General features: G+C 39.8%; 1 protein-coding gene across 7 annotated transcripts in view; it reads right to left on the bottom strand.

Moving 5' to 3' along the window:
* The window catches only part of KMT2E (lysine methyltransferase 2E (inactive)), a 141,641-nt gene that overhangs the window by 13,278 nt on the left and 109,162 nt on the right, over positions 1–19,201 (bottom strand). For 5 of the 7 annotated variants that reach the window (XR_008892626.1, XM_056573524.1, XM_056573523.1 and 2 more), the window contains 7 exons: positions 16,425–16,589; positions 12,389–12,724; positions 11,901–11,954; positions 9,458–9,709; positions 9,236–9,380; positions 2,308–2,561; positions 968–1,024 (listed from right to left, as the gene is read on the bottom strand). Coding sequence is in view for 6 of the 7 variants with exons in the window: in XM_056573524.1 (XP_056429499.1) it covers positions 968–1,024; positions 2,308–2,561; positions 9,236–9,380; positions 9,458–9,709; positions 11,901–11,954; positions 12,389–12,724; positions 16,425–16,589 (1,263 nt within the window). In the remaining variant the exon portion in view is untranslated. The remainder of the gene's footprint in view (positions 1–967; positions 1,025–2,307; positions 2,562–9,235; positions 9,381–9,457; positions 9,710–11,900; positions 11,955–12,388; positions 12,725–16,424; positions 16,590–19,201) is intronic. The other 2 variants (XM_056573525.1, XM_056573528.1) reach the window with 1 other exon arrangement.

Here is a 19,201-nt window from a genome sequence, read left to right as displayed (position 1 = left end):
GATGGCATGTCCACAGCATGCTATAAATGCCCGATTCCCAGCAGGGCTTGCCCCTTCTTAGTTCAATACCAAGCATTTTGCAGATCTTGGAAAGGCCCGTGTGCTAGTTTCGCCACCTCTCCCATTTATTCACTGGGGACAGTCACTAAAATCAGTGGCCATCCATATAATGCATAGTTCAAGTCGTTCAATGGACGCATGCTGGGAGTTGTAGTTTTGCAACAGCTGGAGATGCACTGGTTGGGAAACCCTCATCTATTGAGCAAAATGCTGAATGAGAAAATGAAAAATTTCCAGTAGCTCTACTGCTTGTGTTAGATCGCCAGGTATGTACTGCAAAAGCTCCACAGCATTGCTGCAAACAGTAAGTGAAACTACAACGCAATTATTATTATTATAATTTTTAAGATTTAGGATTTAGTAAAACAACATGGGCTCACAGCTGGAGGAAAAATCCTCCCACTGTCATCTTGTGACCCGCTACTGTCAGTGAGTTCAAGCTGGGAGATGTGAGCAGACAGCATACTGAGGGAGGGGGCTGAGACCTGCACAGTGAGGCCACGCCCCCTCCCTTTGAGAGGAATTCAGACTAGTGAGATAAATTAAAAGTGTAATAAAATAAATAAAGGTGCTAGACACAAAAATTTGGTGTACATGGTCAGGATTAGGTGCTGAGTGATATATTTAAAAATATATATTTTTTGTTTATCTGACAGGTACGCTTTATAGGGGAACTATCTGTTCGTGGGAGGGTCAGACCACTGGGACCCCCTGTTTTCTCCTGCCTAGATTGATCATATGTATCTCCGGCTCTTCCATAGAGATGGATGTAGGGGAAATAATCACCGCTCCATGTGGTGGTCAACACAGTTAAGTACTGGAGTTCCCCTTTTTACCAGGATCTGAACATTTTTTACAAAACCGATAAATGAGAGCTGAAACAACTTAATATACATCAAATACTTACATCTTGGCCACAAGATTTACGATTTAGTTCTGGAGAACTCTCTGGGGAAGAAATGCTCTGAAAATAATAAAAAGGCAACTGTAAAAAGAATTCTAATAAGCATGTCTACTGATGAAAGGGGTTATCCCACAATTATTGTGTGTACTAGAGATGAGCGAAGTTACAGCAAATCGATTCGTCACGAACCTCGCGGCTCGGCAGTTGCGGACTTTAGCCTGCATAAATGAGTTCAGCCTTCAGGTGCTCCGGTGGGCTGGAAAAGGTGGATACAGTCCTAGGAGAAAGTCAACAACCGCCAAGCCGTTTGTGATGTTTTGGAATTACTGTAACTCCGCTCATCTCTAGTGTGTACTATAAAATTGTTGTGGGAGCATACAGAATCCTTATAACATCCTGCACTCCTACACTTTTGATACACATTTCCCCTACTTGTTCATCTCCATTTTCTATGTACTGCTAAAGAGATCATTCCTGTCTAAGAAACTAGCTGAGCAGTAATATTGACAAGTGGACACATGACCAAGCTATAGAATTATACAACTTCCCTGGCTCATGCTGCAGACTCCTCTATGTGCAGATTTTCTATTGTGTCCTATGAGTTGCTGCAGCGTGACACTGCTCTTCTTGCTTGTAATAAAACTATCACCAAGAAACAGACTAAGGCTGCATCTGATATGATAATATGGAGTAAGTCCTCTGTCATTAATTATGACATGCTCCACTTGGCACAGAGAGGGGGCAGTCTTATCACTGCATTTGCTCTGTCTTCAAGATGCACTATGGGAAATGTAAGCAGCCATTAGGAGAGCCATATCAGAAGCATGAAGAGACAGACAACCTATACATGACACATTAATCAAGATAGGTATGCACAAGGTAGTGTCAGGAGCCTCTACTTTATTGATTTAATAATGGCTTATGCTGCACTATATAAGAAAAATGTGCAGTGCTACTTTCAGACATAGTAAAAATTATTATACTTTGCCTAGTTTATTTGAACTAGTGTATTCTGTTGCAGGGGTCAATTTGGCAAAAACTGATAACAGGATTTACAGCATATTGGTTAAGACTTTTGACTTTGTCCCTCTGCACTAATACACTGGTTGCCATCCCAGTAACGTCTATTAAAGTAATGGCTATTTTGGAGCAAATTGAAAAGTGACAAATAAAAATTTACAACAGTAACTAAAGTTAGTTAACTAACAGATTTACTTATACTAAATAAAAATGTGTCCTTACTGACCCTGGTCTGATGACAGATTTTTATAACGCTATGGAAAAATTATGAGAAAGAGACTCAGACAATGTACAGAAATGAAGCAAAAACTACCGTGACTTACCTCAAAATGCAAGTGATTCCCACGTAAACATGGGGCTACAGGCGTAACTGGTGAAAAAGTCTGCTTGCAGTTACTACGACTTTCATCCTCTAACTTAACCCTGGGAGGAGTAGTAAATAGTGAAGTGTCTGTACAAGGTATATCTGCGTGGGTTGGCGTAGCATACGGAGATGCAGTAGGTGTAGAATTTTCAGAGAAAGTGCAGTCCAACAACTGATATAATCTCCGTTTTTTCAATGGAGTTGTTAGATCAGCTTGAAAGGAAAAAACATAAAATAAAAAATAAAGATTCAACTTCCATAAGCAAGTCTATTAATGTAATAAGTGTAAAAAAAATAAAATAAAATGTAAAATAAGTTTGGCTAAAAGGAACCCATCTCCATATCAAAAGTGATTTTTTTTTTTTCTGTGAGGAGCGATCACACCACCTCTTCTCAATCAGGCAAGTTTATTTCACTACAGGCTGATCCAACTTTGATGTAATGTCCAAAATTGCTGCTTTTTGTCACATTACAAAAGTGGTATAAGTAAAAACTACAGCACACAGCGCAAAAAATAAGCCCACATACAGCCCCATATAGGAAAAATGAGAAGGATATTTTTAAGCATACTTTTATTTTTTACAAAATGTTTAACCCCTTAATCAGGTTTTTTCATTTCTTTTGCACTTTTTTTTCCACCTCACCTTCTAAAAATCCTAACGCTTTCACTTTTCCACCTACAGACCCATGTGAGGGCTTGTTTTTTGCACCACCAATTTTACTTTGTAACAACATTAATCCTTTTACCACAAAATATATGGAGAATTTAGTAACTTTTTCCACTTCTTCGCAGTGCATGTTTCATTAAAAGTGACACATTATAATTATTCTGTAGGCCCATATGATTACAACGATACCCAACTTATATAAGTTTTGTTTTAACTACTTTTGAAAAATTCTAATTATTTTGTATGAAAATGAACATGTTTAAAAATGTCATCTTCTGACCCCTATTACTTAAATGTTTTCAAATACGTGGGCTGTGTGAAGGCATATTTTTTGCACCGGTATCTGTAATTTCATCGTTATCATTGTTTTGATGGGACTTTTTAATTGTGTTTTATAAAAATTTTTTGGGGGGTATACAAAGTGACCAAAAATACACATTTGGGGGACATTTATCATCGTTGCTTTGGTAAGCAAGTTCTGTAGGCATTTTTTTGCTTTAGTTTTGCTTATGTATGACACATTTATCATACTATCATGCGGGGTGGGGGGGGGGGGGTGATAAATTTGGCTTACATGAGCAAAAACCAATAAATGACTTCAGAACACCAATTTGCAGCTTTAAAAAAAAAACGTGTGATATATATATATATATATATATATATATATATAACTAAATATATGTGTATGTTTATTTATTTATACTTTTTACCACTTTTTTCCCCCCTAAATGTACTAACTTTATTTATTTTTTTACACTTCTCATTTCAGATCTGTGTATCCTGTGGATTACTTTAGATTTGGAGGACTACGGTGACCAGTGTTTTTTTTTGTTTAATGGTTAACAAGGGCTTTTGGAGGGGGAGTGTTTTTTTTTTTTGAATAATTTTTTTTTTTAAGTTTATTTTTAATTTTTATTATTTACTTACTTACTTAACAGGCTTAGTAGTGGAAGCTGTCTAATAGAGGGAATCCATTACTAAGCCGGGCTTAGTGTTAGGGACAAAAACAGCCAGCGTTAACCCCCAATTATTACCCTGGTACCCACCGGCCCAGTGCGTCAAAAATGGCGCTCCTGGGCATAGGCGGTAACAGGCTGGCGTTATTTAGGCAGGGGCGGGCCAGTAACAATGGTCCTCGCCCACCCTGGTAACGTCAGGCTGTTGCTGCTTGGTTGGTATTTGGCTGAGAATAAAAATGGGGGGAACCTTATGTTTTTATTGCATAAATAAATAAATATAATATATATATATATATATATATAAAAAAAAAAAAAAACATGCATGGGTTCCCCCCCTATTTTTATTTTCAGCCAAATACCAAGCAAGCAGCAATAGCCTGACGTTACCAGGGTGGGCAAGGACCATTGTTACTGGCCCTCCCCAGTCTAAATAACGCCAGTCCGTTACCACCTAGGTCCAGGAGCACCATTTTGACACTCCGGGCCTGTTGGTACTGGCTCTTCCCGACACCCCTGTGGCGGTGGGTACCAGGGTAATAATTGGGGGTTAGCACTAGCTGTTTTTGTGGCTAACACTAAGCCCCTTAGTAATAGACTCCGTCTATAAGACAGCTTCCACTACTAAGCCTGTCAAGTAAATAAAACAAAAAAACACCAAGTTTAAAAAATTTTTTTTTTCAAAAAACACTCCCCCACAAGCCAGCATTAACCATTTTATTAACATTAAACAGAAAGAAAAAAAAAAAAAAATGCTGATCATCAATGCAGTCCACCAAATCCGAAGTAGTCCACAGGATACACTGATCTGAAATGGAAAAAAAAGATAAAAATTGGTTAATAGATTTGTCACCCGCGCATCTCCTGTGCCACACGACTACAACTTCCAGCATGCCCTTACAGTAAGGACATGCTGGGAGTTGTAGTCATGTGGTGCGGAAGATGTGCGGGCGAGTGACAAGCTCGTCACCTACCCCCTCCCTGCATGGCTACAACTCCCATGTAATAGTGCAGCAGGGGACAAGCTAGTCACCCACCCCACAACTACAACTCCCAGCGTGTCCTTACAGTAAAGGCATGCTGGGAGTTGTAGTTGTTCAGCAGAGGGCAGGTGACAAGCTTGTCACCCGCCCCCACCGCACAACTACAACTCCCAGCAAGTCCTTACTGTAAGGACACGCTGGGAGTTTTAGTTGTGTAAGCCAGGAAAGTGTGCGGTAATGCGCTCCGCTCCCTGGCCGGCGGTGATCTCTGTCCCAGAGAAATTTGTAATGTCAGTAAACTCTGCGGCGCAGTAGCAAAGGGAACCTGGGCTGATCTAACACTGCAGCCGCCCGGGACTCCCGCAGCCGGGCCGGGAGACGTGCAGGAGCCGTCCCTGCCATCCCTCAGCGTGTATGCTGGGAGTTGTACTTTTGCAACAGCTGGAGGCACACTGGTTGGAAAACCTTCAGTTAGGTTCTGTTATCTAAATCAATATTTTCCAACCAGTGTGCCTCCAGCTGTTGCAAAACTACAACTCCCAGCATGTACTGATCACAGAAGGGCATGCTGGGAGATGTAGTTATGCAACAGCTGGAGGGATCGCAACTACAACTCCCAGCATGCTGGGATTTGCAGTTTTGCAACATCTGGAGAGCTACAGTATCGAGACGACTGCAAACTGTGGCCCTCCAGATGCTGCAAAACTACAAATCTCAGCATGCACAGACAACAAACAGTTGTGTGGGCATGCTAGGAGTTGTAGTTTTGCAAGATCTGGAGGGCTATAGTTCAGAGACTACCATATAGTGGTCTCAAACTGTAGCCCTCCAGCTGTTGCAAAACTACAACTCCCAGCATGCCCAAACAGCTGTCTAGGCATGCTGGTAGTTGTAGTTTTGCAACATCTGGAGTTCTACACTATTTAGTGGTCTCGGACTGCAGCCCTCCACATGTTGCTAGGCAACTTACCGGCTTCCGTCGGATCCAGGGAGCTTGCTGCACGACATCGCCGCCCGCCGATCTCAGACACCGATCGTCGCCCGCAGCCTCCAGATCGGAAAGTGGATCTTCGGCGTTCGGTCCTCTGTCGTTTCCCCGTTCTGCCCCGCCTATTGTGGGTGGGCAGAACGGGGAAAACGAAAGTTAACCCCCCTGCCCCCGATCTGCTATTGGTGGTCGCGTCTAGACCACCAATAGCAGGGATAGGAGGGGTGGCACCCCTGCCACCTCACTCCTATCTCTTCAGGGGGATTGTGGGTGTCTTAGACAGCCGCGATCCCCCTTATATTCCGGGTCACCATAGACCCGTAATGACCCGGAATCGCAAGTGTGAATTCACTTGCGATTTGCGCCGATATGGGGGGGGGTCTGATGACCCCTGGGCATTTGCGCGGGGTGCCTGCTGATAGATATCAGCAGTCACCCCGGTCCGGTCCCCACCCTTGGTCCTTAAGTGCCAGGGAGCAAAGGCGTACCTGTACGCCCTTGGTCCTTAAGGGGTTAATCACTTTTATCAATTATTTTTTTTTTTTTAAACACTTTTATAGTCCTCATAGGGGACTATTACATGCATTCATTAGATCGCATACACTATTCAATGCTATACGCATACACTATTCAATGCTATACCATAGCATAGAATTAAACAGTGTTATGGGTGCTCCATTGCTCCAGCCTGTCATGGCTGACTGGAGCTCTAAATGACTGATTTGACGGCGAGGAGGCAGGTATGCTCCGTCCCACCGGTGATCCTGATCAGCACCGCTGAGCAGCTGGGAAGTGTTCATTACAATTTTAGATGCCGTGATCAACTTTGATGGCAGCGTCTAAGGGGTTATTGCTGGGCATATAGCTCCTGAGCGTGCGTCATAGAAGGGAAGCTGGACAAGGGCGTACAGGTACAGGTTACAAGGTGTAAAGCAGTACAATAATAGAAAAGCATCTAAATATGGGTATCATTTTAATCGTATTGACCCGACAGAAGAAAACATGTCATTTTAACCGTAAAGTGTACAACATGAAAATGAAACCCTTCAAAATCTGCAAAATGTTCCAGCTGGCACGCATTATTTGTGGAATAATAGCATTCCTGTGTCTCCCCCTCTCCCATGTTTGCGGTGATGTATTGTACTTTGTAATGACATGACACACTCATTTTACAATAATATGTATGGTGAAGCCAATTATTTGTGGGTCAAAATTGGGAAAATAATGCCATTATGCAACCTTTAGGGGGTTGCGTTTTTAGGTATTGCACTTTTCTGTAACAATGACACATTATCTTTATTCTGTAAGTCCATATGATTCTACCCAATTTATATAGGTTTTGTTTTATTTTGCTAGTGAAAAAAATATAATATATAAGAAAAATAGTAGGCTTAAAATTGTCCTTCTGACCCCTATAACTTATTTTTCCGCATACGGGCTATGAGGGCTCAAATTTGATATCTATATATCTCTCTCTCTATCTCTAACTATCTATCTCTACACACACACACACATACATACACATATATATATATATATATATATATATATATATATATATATATATATATATATATATATATATATATAGACTCTGATCGATCTAGACATTTGATATGTGAGTGTTCAGAGGGAAAAGTTCCTGCTTGGCGCAATCTCTCCCCACCTCTGTGTCACGTGACAGACAGTCACATAATGCAAGTCTATGGGACCGACTGTCACAAAGAGTGGTTAGGCTGCATTCACACCTCATTTTCAGCCTAAGGTTGCCGGATCCTGCTGGGGGAGGGGAAAACCGGGCGCTACCGTACCCCAGCCAGACCGGTGCTGAAATCCATTTACTTTAGTGAGCCGACCGATGGCAAATGGTGACTACGTATTAGGGATCGACCGATATCTGTTTTTTAGGGCCGATACCGATAATCGGTGCAGGTTAGGGCCAATAGCCGATAACTTATACCGATATAAGTTATCGGCTATTTATCCCCCCGCGACACTGCTGCAGATCATTGATTTAAAGCGGGCGCTTTAAATCAATGATCTGCAGTGGCTTTTGCGGGGCCATAGGCCACCGCCGCCACCCGCTTCTCTCCCCCTACCTGTCAGTGTGGTCCGGGCCATCCATCCATCGTTCCTGAAGTGTCCGGCGGCATTCCGGGTGGAGGGTGCACCGGTCCGGGCTGTCCTTCTCCGGCGGTCACCTTCTCCACTCCGGGCAGGCTCCGGCCTAGTACGCTGCATAGAGGCCGCTGCGCTGTGACGCCCGTGCGCAGCGACGCACCTGACGTCACGGCGTAGCGGCGTCTATGCAGCGTACTAGGCCGGAGCCTGCCCGGAGTGGAGAAGAAGACCGTGGGAGAAGAAGGACAGCCCGGACCGGTGCACCCTCCACCCGGAATGCTGCTGGACACTACAGGAAGGATGGATGGCCCGGACCACCCCCATTACGGGTAAGTTTAATTTTTTTATTGACTCGGAGGGTGGGGGAGGGCCCGACCGGTATAGCAGTATGGGCAAAAATCCATACCGGTATACCGCCTAGCATCACGGTGGGGGGTGCGACGCGGCGCGGCGGGTCGAGGGGGTGGCGCGGCGGGTCGAGGGGGTGGCGGTCACGGTGCGGGGCATTATCGGCAAGATAATTGCCGATACCGATAATGCCCAAAATCGTGATTATCGGCCGATAATATCGGCCATACCGATAATCGGTCGATCCCTACTTCGTATACTAAGGTTTTAGGTCCGGTCACAAAACCACATACGGGTCAAAAATGAGCCAACCGGCGTCCCCATTTGAAGCGCAGCAATACACCTCTTTCCACACTCATTCTAGCAATCAATCAGTTGGGGTCAGACCCGCAACAGATACATTTTGGCAAAGTTAATCACTTTTGGTGATCAGTACACAAAGTAAATCCAAAACACATGTTTGAGCCATCATGAATAAAATTGCACTATATTAGACAACAACAACAATCACTGGACTACAGACAAACTTCTGTATCTTGTTTAACATATTCAGTGCTAATGTTCATAAAAGACCTTTCTTCTACTGGGCTTAATGAATTCTTTCCAGAAATGTATGTCTTTGAGAAGAAGACCTTTTTATTCAGATAGGATTTCCTGTGACAGCTTATGCATACTGGCTATCATTAAAAAATAATAAAATAAAATCACCCCCTTTGAATACAATTTTGGGTGGTCATCTGAAAGTTATCACTGAATTTGTCTTTTAAGGTCAGCTTAGCAACAAGGTTGATCTATGAAAAATGTCTACAAAGGATTACCTTACCTGTTAGTGGGCAGCTGCCATTCATCACTAAATGGCACTTATTTTCAACAAATGTGATCGGACTCAGAGATCCATCTTGGGCTGGGGAATCAAATGGATTTATTGGTGCAGTATGTTCCTCTTCCAATGCTTGTTTGAGCCAACGCTGAAAATAAATAAATAAATAAAGATTTAAAAACTGACTGCTGAAAGAAAGAAATATTTATACATTTAAATGAATACCTTTTTGCAACAACTTGTCAGGTTCTCCTCATCTTTTTTCTTTTTCTTCTCAGAAAGGAAAGGAGAGGTAAATCGAATATAGTGCTTTGGAGTGGTATACATGTGTGGACTATAGATGAGGCCTGGCAGAGAATTCAATTGTGTGGCAAGAACTTCTGGATCTGTGGTTATCCGCAGAGGTTTTTCCAAAAAGGTTTCTCCATGTTTAGCAGATTTCTCATGCTTTTCCATTAACCATTCATTAACCAAGTGCTAAAAACAAAAAAAATAGTTAATTTAAAAAGGTCTTTCTAAACAGAAGCCTGTTTGTACAGCTTGTACTCACTATTCAATGTGATGCACCAAACAATTCTTACAGGTAACTTTTGATCTGTACCAATGCATTCTAATTTTGTATAAACGAAACTAGACTATAGAATTACCTTTAGGTCTTAGTAATTAATAATATTAACAGTCTACATTAAGAATAGATTACAATTCAGAGAAGTTGTCACGGGACACAGAATGTCTCAGAAAAGATCCTTAAATAAGACTCTGGACTGGTGGATATCAGCTGTCACAAAATCGTAAATGGTTGTTTGAGAATAGGCAAGAAGAAAAGATCAGTTTTAGTTCACAAACTGAGCCACTAATGTTCTTATAGTGCTTAACTGGGGCAATGCAATAATACCAATATCAACTTATGGACAATTTGGCGAAGTTTCAGTTCCAAATCTCATACAACCCTTTTAAACTGTAAACATTACCAGACAGGAACATTTAAATTGGTTTTCAGAAGACAGACACTCATTACTCATCCGCAGGATTAGTGATAAGTGTCTGATTTGCTGGGACCTCCACCAATTATGAGAACGTGGATTCAGCATCCCCCTGGTTTGAATGGAGTGATAGAGCATAAGTATGGTTATCTTGGTCAATCCCACAGGACTGAATGAAGCAGAAGTGCATTCTTGTGATCAGTCGGGGTCCCAAATATGGCCTCAACCAATCAGTCATTTATTCATTAGATAGGTCAGGCATAGGTAACCTTCCTCTTATGTTACATACATCATCTGGGACATGTATACTGTCCACTTATAGCCACTCCAAAAGTACAGAGTATTAAATATTTAATAATTTAGGGTGCTATGATTTTTGGATTTTGGAATGCTGCGCCAGTTCTTTTGTACATGGACTCTGATCAGGTTTTGTATTTGTTTTGTGTTCTATTCAGGCAATTGTCAGTAACTGGAACTTTATTATAGTGTTGTGTGTGATGAGAAAGCTAAGGGACATGATTAATATACTGTGGGTGTGATTGTAACAGTGGCAGGGAGTGGATAAGGCTCAGGCTCTGCTACAAACAAGTAAGAATAAAGTATAAACATTAATACAATCAAGGCACCGTACGCCAGGAAATCACAGGTGGGGAAGTCCAGCCTGCAGGCCACATTAAGCCTGAGAAATTGTCTGGCCATACCAAAACTGTTATTTTAGCAGCAAGATTTTACTAGGTAGTGCAAGATGCGATCTCACTAGTTAGCATGAGATTGTGATGATTGTTACAAGGATTGTGCAATGCAATCTGGGGAACCGCTCACAGTAAGGTAGGCCGTTAACATGCACCATGACCTCCTCATGCTGACTTTTTAGAATTGGACAGTTTTATTATGTATGGCCCGCAAATTATCTTTTAAATATCTAAATGGTACTTGGCAGGAAAAAAAAAAAAAGTTTTTCATCACTGTACTTTCGGGGTGGCCACAGGTCCTTTAAGAATCAATGATGGAATTAAATTTTAACATGATTCTGAACAGACAAAAGAAAACCCAGCACATTCACACAATGAGTATTAGGTGTAACAAATAGATACTGTCCAAACACAAAAAAGGGTAAGAATTTGATTATCCCTATACAAAAAAATAAATCCTGTGACTAAATGATACGTCCATTCTTTTTACCAGTAAATAATCTAACACACAAAAAAAAATAAAAAGACAGAAAAGTGTTTCAGCTCTCACTTCAGTTTCAATGTCCATATTCTTATTATATCCAGTGAGCAGGAACTTTATGTTTTATTTTTGTATTAAAGTCACACTTATTTCTAGAAAACATAACATAGCTTTTGTGTCATATGAATCAAATAGACTACTACCAATGGTGAGGCTTTGGGTCAATATGTACCTATGAAAAAGTGCTACAGTTTTATAGAAAACTAGGTGTAGAAAATTCAAAGATTCTGAGTTATTATTTTAATGTATTATTTTAACGCTTTCTATTGTAGCTAGTAAAAACACAAAATATACCATTCACACTGCCATTTATTGCCAATGTAAAACACAAACAACGGAAAATATCTGCATTCTCCATGTCTAGTTCACAGCAGTGTATTACACATTTTTTAGGACACAGCATAAAATACTTGTGTGGAAAAATAATTCACAAGACTTCCTTTGATACATACTGTAAAAAGAGTGTCCTTCCATTTTTGAAGTGCCACACAAGTGTTTACGCAAGACTGCAAACAGAATGGCAATGTAAGCATTATTCATAAGACACATGCTTAAATGGGAAACAAGTAAAAAAAAAAAAAAGCATGCCATGTGTTACAATTTTATAAAAATATCTTTGTTTGCAAGTGATCTACGTACACATAAATTAAAGCTTCTGCCATTAAAACAAATAAAACTGGCATTTTAACATAAAAAATAATCATTAAAAACATGATAAAATCACTTGCATAAAGTGATGTTAGGTCAATACATCACATATTTTCCCTTAAATGTAGGTAGAAAAAAAAAGAATAAGGAAAAAAAAAAAAAAAGAAAAGCTATTTTAAGATTTTTTTTTTTTTTTTTACCTCTGTTTGCAGACTAATGTACTAGTTTACAGGTAAAAAAACTGAAAAGAAAATGACTAGCAGTCTTCCAATTGCTCATCAAGAGGTCATACCTTTTTTGTTTTGGGGTATTTTGATGGACATTTGTTTTGTACAAGTGGTTCTGCATCTGGAACCTCCTCCGTTTCTGCAGCAACGGATACAGCATCTGTAGCAGTGCTCTCATTGACCGGCTCTTCTACAAGTGCGCTAGTCTCAGGTTCCACTTGTTGTGGGGTGACCTCTACATCTGGGGAAGATGGCTGAACATCTGAGCAGGTGCTGATAGTCCTGTGACGACGACGCTGCTGACCAATGTGAGTTCTGCTTCTAGTAAAGCTTTTTCTTTGCTTGTTGCGGTTAATTTTGGCAGGGGTAGGCTTGATGACAGGCTCCTCTTTTACTGGTTCCTAGAAAACATAATAATGCTTTTTATTACCAACATAGAGTGGCAAAGAGTGGCATCAACTAAAAACAAACAGGTGGATCCCTCCTTTTGCCGATTCCTCAAATATGCTGGGAGGCAGTCAGCTTTCGGCGGAGTTACCGCTTGCTGGTCCATACAATTAGCAACCACTGTCCAAATTTAGATCACAGTCCACCAGTTGAATACCACTGGCATTTCTTATTTTCCTTAGTTTTCTACATTTCAATATAAGCTGTTCTATTAAAAGGGGTTTACCATGAAGATAAATTGGTCTTAACTGAAGCATTATGTGAAATGAAACATACTTCTAAGGTACAAGCAGTTCTGAAAATTTACAGTTTGAGAGATAAATACTTACTAATCCACACATAAGCCTTTTTTGTTTTGCCCTGTTGCCCTTAGCTACGACCATCTTCGGGCATCCACTGAGATGGTCAGGAATGCTCAGTTCAATTGCATATTGTTCATATATCTTTACTGAGTATGCAAGCAAGGGGAGTTGTGGAAAAGTGTGTGAGCTCTGTTGCCTGGCAACAGGTCCACAGTTCAGAGAAAAAAGACAGGAAGTGATCAGATCCATGAAGAACAGTACAGTAACACAATCTACCTAAAAAATATGTAGAACACTTTTTATTTTACCAACTTTGCTTCATGGGAACACCCCTTTAAGATGATACAGCTACTGTAAAAAGATTTTTAGACAAATTTTGAACAGTGGTATTTCCAGTATGATGGAGCACCATGTTGCAAGGTCAAAGTGGTAACCAAGTTTTGAGACCATGACAACTCCCCAGATCTTAATCCCATTGAGAAAATGTCATCAAACCCTCAAAAATGTGGGTAAATAACACCTTGGGGATGCAGGGAGTACACCCCCGTTCCCAAATTCTTGAGGACTCAGGGCGTATCTGTACGCTGTGGTCCCGCAGGGTTTAAACTGTTCTCACCAGCGGAGAACAGGTACAACCCGCTGGGTCTCGGTTGCTACGGGCAGCCAGGAACCACGGCTAATGCCAGGCACGGCTGTTAACAAAATTTAATTAACCCCTTGACCGGCTCCTGCGATATAACGCGGGGTCACGCAGTGACCCTGTGTCATATCGGGTCGGTCCTGGCATGTATCTGATGCCGGGACCCGGGGCTAATAGCGCACAGCAGCAATCTCGGTGCCGCGCGCTATTAACCCTTTAGACGCGGCGTTTAAAGTTGAACGCCGCGTCTAAACCGAAAGTGAAAGCTGCCCGGCTGCTCAGCGGGGCTGATCGGGACTACCGCAGTGAAAATGCGGTGTCCCGAACAGCTGGGGCACGAGCGGAAGTCCTCTTACCTGCCTCCGGCATGTCCCCTCGGCGATTGATTGCTCCAAGCCTGAGATTCAGGCTTGAGCAATCGACCGCCGATAATGCGGATCATTGCAAAGCTATGGCTTAGCAGTGAACAGTGCTGGCAATCAGTGTGTGCAGTGTTATAGGTCGCTATGGGAGCTAAACACTGCAAAAAAATAAAAAATAAAAATGTAAAAAAAAAGTTCATAAATGTGATTTAACCCTTTCCTTAAAAGTTCAAATCACCCCCCTTTTCCCATAAAAAAAATAAAATAAAAAATGTAAATAAAAATATAAACATATGTGGTATTGCCACGTGCGTAAATGTCCAAACTATAAAAATATATCATTAATTAAACCGCACGGTCAATGGCGTACGCCACGAAAAATTCCAAAGTCCAAAATAACGTATTTTTGGTCGCTTTTTATATCATGAAAAAATGAATAAAAAGCGCTCAAAAAGTCCGATCAATACAAAAATGGTACCGCTAAAAACTTCAGATCACGGCGCAAAAAATGAGCCCTCAAACCGCCCCCATATGTGGAAAAATAAAGTTATAGGGGTCAGAAGATGACAATTTTAAACGTATAAATTTTTCTGCATGTAGTTATGATTTTTTACAGAATTACAACAAAATCAAACCTATATTAGTAGGGTATCATTTTAATCGTATGGACCTACAGAATAAAGATAAGGTGTCAATGTACTGTGTAGAAACAGAAACCCCCAAAAGTTACAAAATGGCGTTTTTTCTTCAATTTCGTCGCACAATGATTTTTTTTTCCGTTTCGCTGTAGATTTTTGGGTAAAAAGACTGATGTCACTCCAAAGTAGAATTGGTGGCACAAAAAATAAGCAACCATATGTATTTTTAGGTGCAAAATTGAAAGGGTTATGATTTTTAAAAGGTGAGGAGGAAAAAACGAAAGGTCAAAAACGGAAAAACCTGTGGTCCTTAAGGGGTTAAAAAGTTAAAATCTCCCCCTTTCCCCATTTTTTAAATAAAATGTAATAAAAAAAATGTAAAATAATCATATGTTGTACAGCTGGGTACAACAACAAAAAATAGAAAAAAAAAGTCAAAAATAAATAAATAAAACAAAATTCAACCTGTATAAGTAGGGTATCAATTTAATTGTATGGACCTACAGAAGATAAAAAGTGTCATTTTTACTGAAAAATGTACGGCGTAGAAACAGAAGTTCCCAAAATTTACAAAAGGGTGTTTTTTCTTCAATTTTGTCGCACAATGATATTTTTTTCCATTTCGCAGTAGATTTTTGGGTAAAATGACTGATATCATTACAAAGTAAGCCACCATATGGATTTTTAGGTGCAAAATTGAAAGGGTTATGATTTTTAAAAGGTAAGGAGGAAAAAACGAAAGTGCAAGGGGGTTAAGTAATTATAAAAAAAAAAATTATTGAAAAATGTTAAGGAAATTTTTTTTTATATACCGTATTTATTTACATTTTTTTTTTTCTTGGTCACTTCACTTGCAACTCAGATTTAAGCTCAGAAATGTTTTATTTATACAGTTATCGCTGTTTGGGCACTAGTAACCATGGAATATTTCGTGACATGTTTCCGCTAGAATTTTCTGGGATGTAAAATTTGGCACCAAAATAGCTGATTTTGGCACCAAACTCAGCAATTTTGGCTCAAAATAATCCAATATGGCTGCAAAAAAAACAAAAAAACAAAAGTGGGGCGTAAATGAATTTTCATATTTTCAAAGCAGCACAAAAGACCTTTAAAAATGTGAGCAGAAAAAATATAAATAAATAAAAAAAAGGTGTGAATAATATTGCTGGAACAGAGAATCTCCCCCATTATATTAGTCGTAATTGCCCCAAAAAGTTCGACAGGGTCTACATGCCATGGTTGCTGTTGGGGGAGTCAGTGGTACCTTCTGAGCGAGTGAGTTCCCCTCAGTAATTTTGCATGATCCTTTTTGCATGGTGTTGTGGGGTTTCCCTGGGTGGTTGTGTGGTGTGTGCTAGTTGTTGGGCCGTTTACTCACGGGACTTCATGATTCTACTGATTCCTGATTGTGATCGCTCATTTCTTTTCTCTTACATATTTCCTTGTGGGTATCACAGTGCTCTTGTAGAACTCCTTGGAGTATTACTTTAATTTTATTTTGTTTATAAAGAAGTTAACTGATAAGACTTCTTCAGAAGTCTAATGGAATATATGCTTTGACACATCAGAACTGTTAGCGGAACGCTACAGGAAAAGTGGCTTTAGTGTGAAAGCTGATTGGTGTATAGATTTTAACATTCAATTTCATAGTTTATTCAACATTTATGACGCACACAATGCCTCGGACAGGTGGTAAAAAAAAAAAAATTTACCTGAGGGAGTTCCGGATCATTAAGAACTTGTACATCTTTTGATTCAGGTTTGACATCAGTTTTAGCTGTGCTAATTCTCTCTAAAGCCTGTTCTCTTCTTTTTTCTCGCTTTTCCAGTCTAGCAAATGCTTGAAGAATAGCCTCCATCTTTCTTTCCTCTCTTGTCTACATAAAGAAATATCAATGTATATTTTTTTTAGTTCTTATTACAAACAAGTATTAAAAAAAATTTAATTAAAAAAAAAAAAAAAAAGAAATGGAATAAGTTTCTCATGCTAGATTTGAAAGTGGTTTAGGCAGATTGGGGGAGATTTATCAAAACCAGTACAGAGGAAAAGCTGCAGAGTTGCCCATAGGAACCAATCAGATTGCCTTTCATTTTTGAAAAGGCCTAAGAAAAACACAATCAGATTGGTTGCTATGGGCAATTCTGCAACTTTTCCTTTGGACAGGTTTTCATAAATCTTCCAGATTGTTCCTGAAGAACATTTAGATTAGAGTAAATTGTAAAATGACAGATCCATCACTTAACTAGTACTGTACATCAAAGGGATGGATCTGTCATTTATCATTATAATGGTTTTCTTTATTTGTTAAATATACATAGTGCAAAAAAAAAAAAAAAAAAAAAAAAGGATCCAACATTGAAAGGATGTATTGCAGATCTGACAATTCACGACATGTCAAGAATCTGCTGCAGATTCTTGATGCAGTTCAAGGCATGAGCACAGGTCACTATTACAATGCTAGGTCTGATGAAAAACAAATCAGCAAGAGCTATCAGGGGGTATGTCAACTAAAAGCACAGAACGTGTTCATTATTTGGAAAACATTATGTTTCATGGGATAGGATGGATTAAGGAATCAATTTCCTGTCCATAGATTCAAAATGGACAAACTTGTCAAAATTACTGAACAAAGGGGTCATTTGGTCCTTATTTTTTACATTTAGCCCTTGTTCATCATTTGAATGTTGTTTCCTTTGGTCACATGTGGGGGAGCAGGGAGGCTCATAAAAAGTGTATGGCGTATTCTATATGCGCATTCCCATCTGAAAATGTAAGGCATATCCACAGGATATATGGCAGTTGTGTGTGCATTTTACCAAAGGTTTATCTAGCTTTGGTGGCTTTTTATCTAGCTTCCCAGACTTAGCAGGATTCATATTATATACCAGCGGACGGGACAATGGTGAGGGGGGGATTCATGGCCCCTCTCCCAGGTTGTGGTGTCCTCCAATTGGAGGCTTTTTAATAGTTTTTAATGCCCTTGTTTGTTATGTATTTGCACTCAATTAAGATTAAGGTCTATTTTTTTGAGAATTGTAGTTGAGGTGTGCACTATTTCCAGCATCTCTGTCTTGTTGTTAAAGAGTTTATTTCATTTGCTGGTAAGTAACACCCCCATATTATAGGGTTGAGCTCCCTCTTTTTCTTAACTTGCATTTTACCAAAGGGACATCGAAACCTTGGGTACAACCACAAGCGACTGTCTCCATAAATCCAAAGTAAACTGTATTGCTTCGGCAATGTTTAAAGGGATTATCCAGGAAAAAACTTTTTTTGTTATCTATATCAACTGGCTAAAGAAAGTTAAACAGATTTGTAAATTACTTCTATTAAAAAATCATAATCCTTTCAGTACCTATGAGCTTCTGAAGTTAAGTTTGTTCTTTTCTGTCTAAGTGCTCTCTGATGACACGTGCCTCGGGAACCGCCAGTTTAGAAAAGGTTTGCTATGGAGATTTGCTTCTAAACTGGGCGGTTCCAGAGATACGTGTCATCAGAGAGCACTTAGACAGAAAAGAACAACCATAACTTTAGAAGCTCATAAATACTGAACGGATTAAGATTTTATAATAGAAGTAATTTACAAATATAGGCAGAAAACAGAGATATCAATGTCCGGCACTGCTGCTGACCACCGAAAAGGACCTGGATCTAGGATTTACAAATATGTTACAAATATGTTGATATATATATATAGATAGATATATAGATATATATATATTATATATATAAAAGTTTTTACCTGGATAAGCCCTTTAAGTCAATGGACATTGAAGAGAGGGATGGTAAAGGTGCTAAGCATGTTCTTTCCCAGCTCTAAATCCCAGGACAGAGATGGTCTCAAGATGCAAATCCGTCTTGGTCCCACAGATAGAGCGCGGGGAGAGAGGTCCTAAGCAATGTGCTTACCTCACTGCACATTCTAGCAATTGGTCAGTGATGAAAACTTTTGACATGTCTCTAGGACATGTCAAAAGCTTTTACAGAGTGACAGGTAGTGGTCGAACACCTTGCAATCAGACATTTATATCCCATCATGTGGATAGAGAATAAGAACTTCTGTACAAGAGTTCCCCTTTATGTTCGTTCTTTTTGTGGCAATTCCTGAGAATTGCTCTACTCATACATCTAAATGTCCGATCACAATGGAAGCCAGGAACCAGATGAACAGATACCACAGGTGCCCAAAACTTGGCTGTACTGAAGTAAAATGCAGTCTGACAGGTTCCTTTGTACAGTCATTCATTCTGATAGGATTATTTTACCATATTTATAGCTGCATAAAGTAAAATCTTGCTATCAATTCTAAGATATTGCAACAAAAGGCTACAAACTAAGCTTCTAAAACAAAGCATTATTAAAGAAACATTTGAAATATTGGCCCAGATTTATCAATGTGTCTGAAACCAAAAACTGTCTGGTTTTGCACGTAGAAACCAGTCACAGCTCAACTTTAATATTTTAATGAGCTCCAGTGGAATGAACGCT

This window comes from Hyla sarda, chromosome 4 (genome assembly GCF_029499605.1).
Source record: "Hyla sarda isolate aHylSar1 chromosome 4, aHylSar1.hap1, whole genome shotgun sequence".
Classification (NCBI taxonomy): Eukaryota; Metazoa; Chordata; class Amphibia; order Anura; family Hylidae; genus Hyla; species Hyla sarda.
This window is presented reverse-complemented; position numbering and strand designations above follow the sequence as displayed.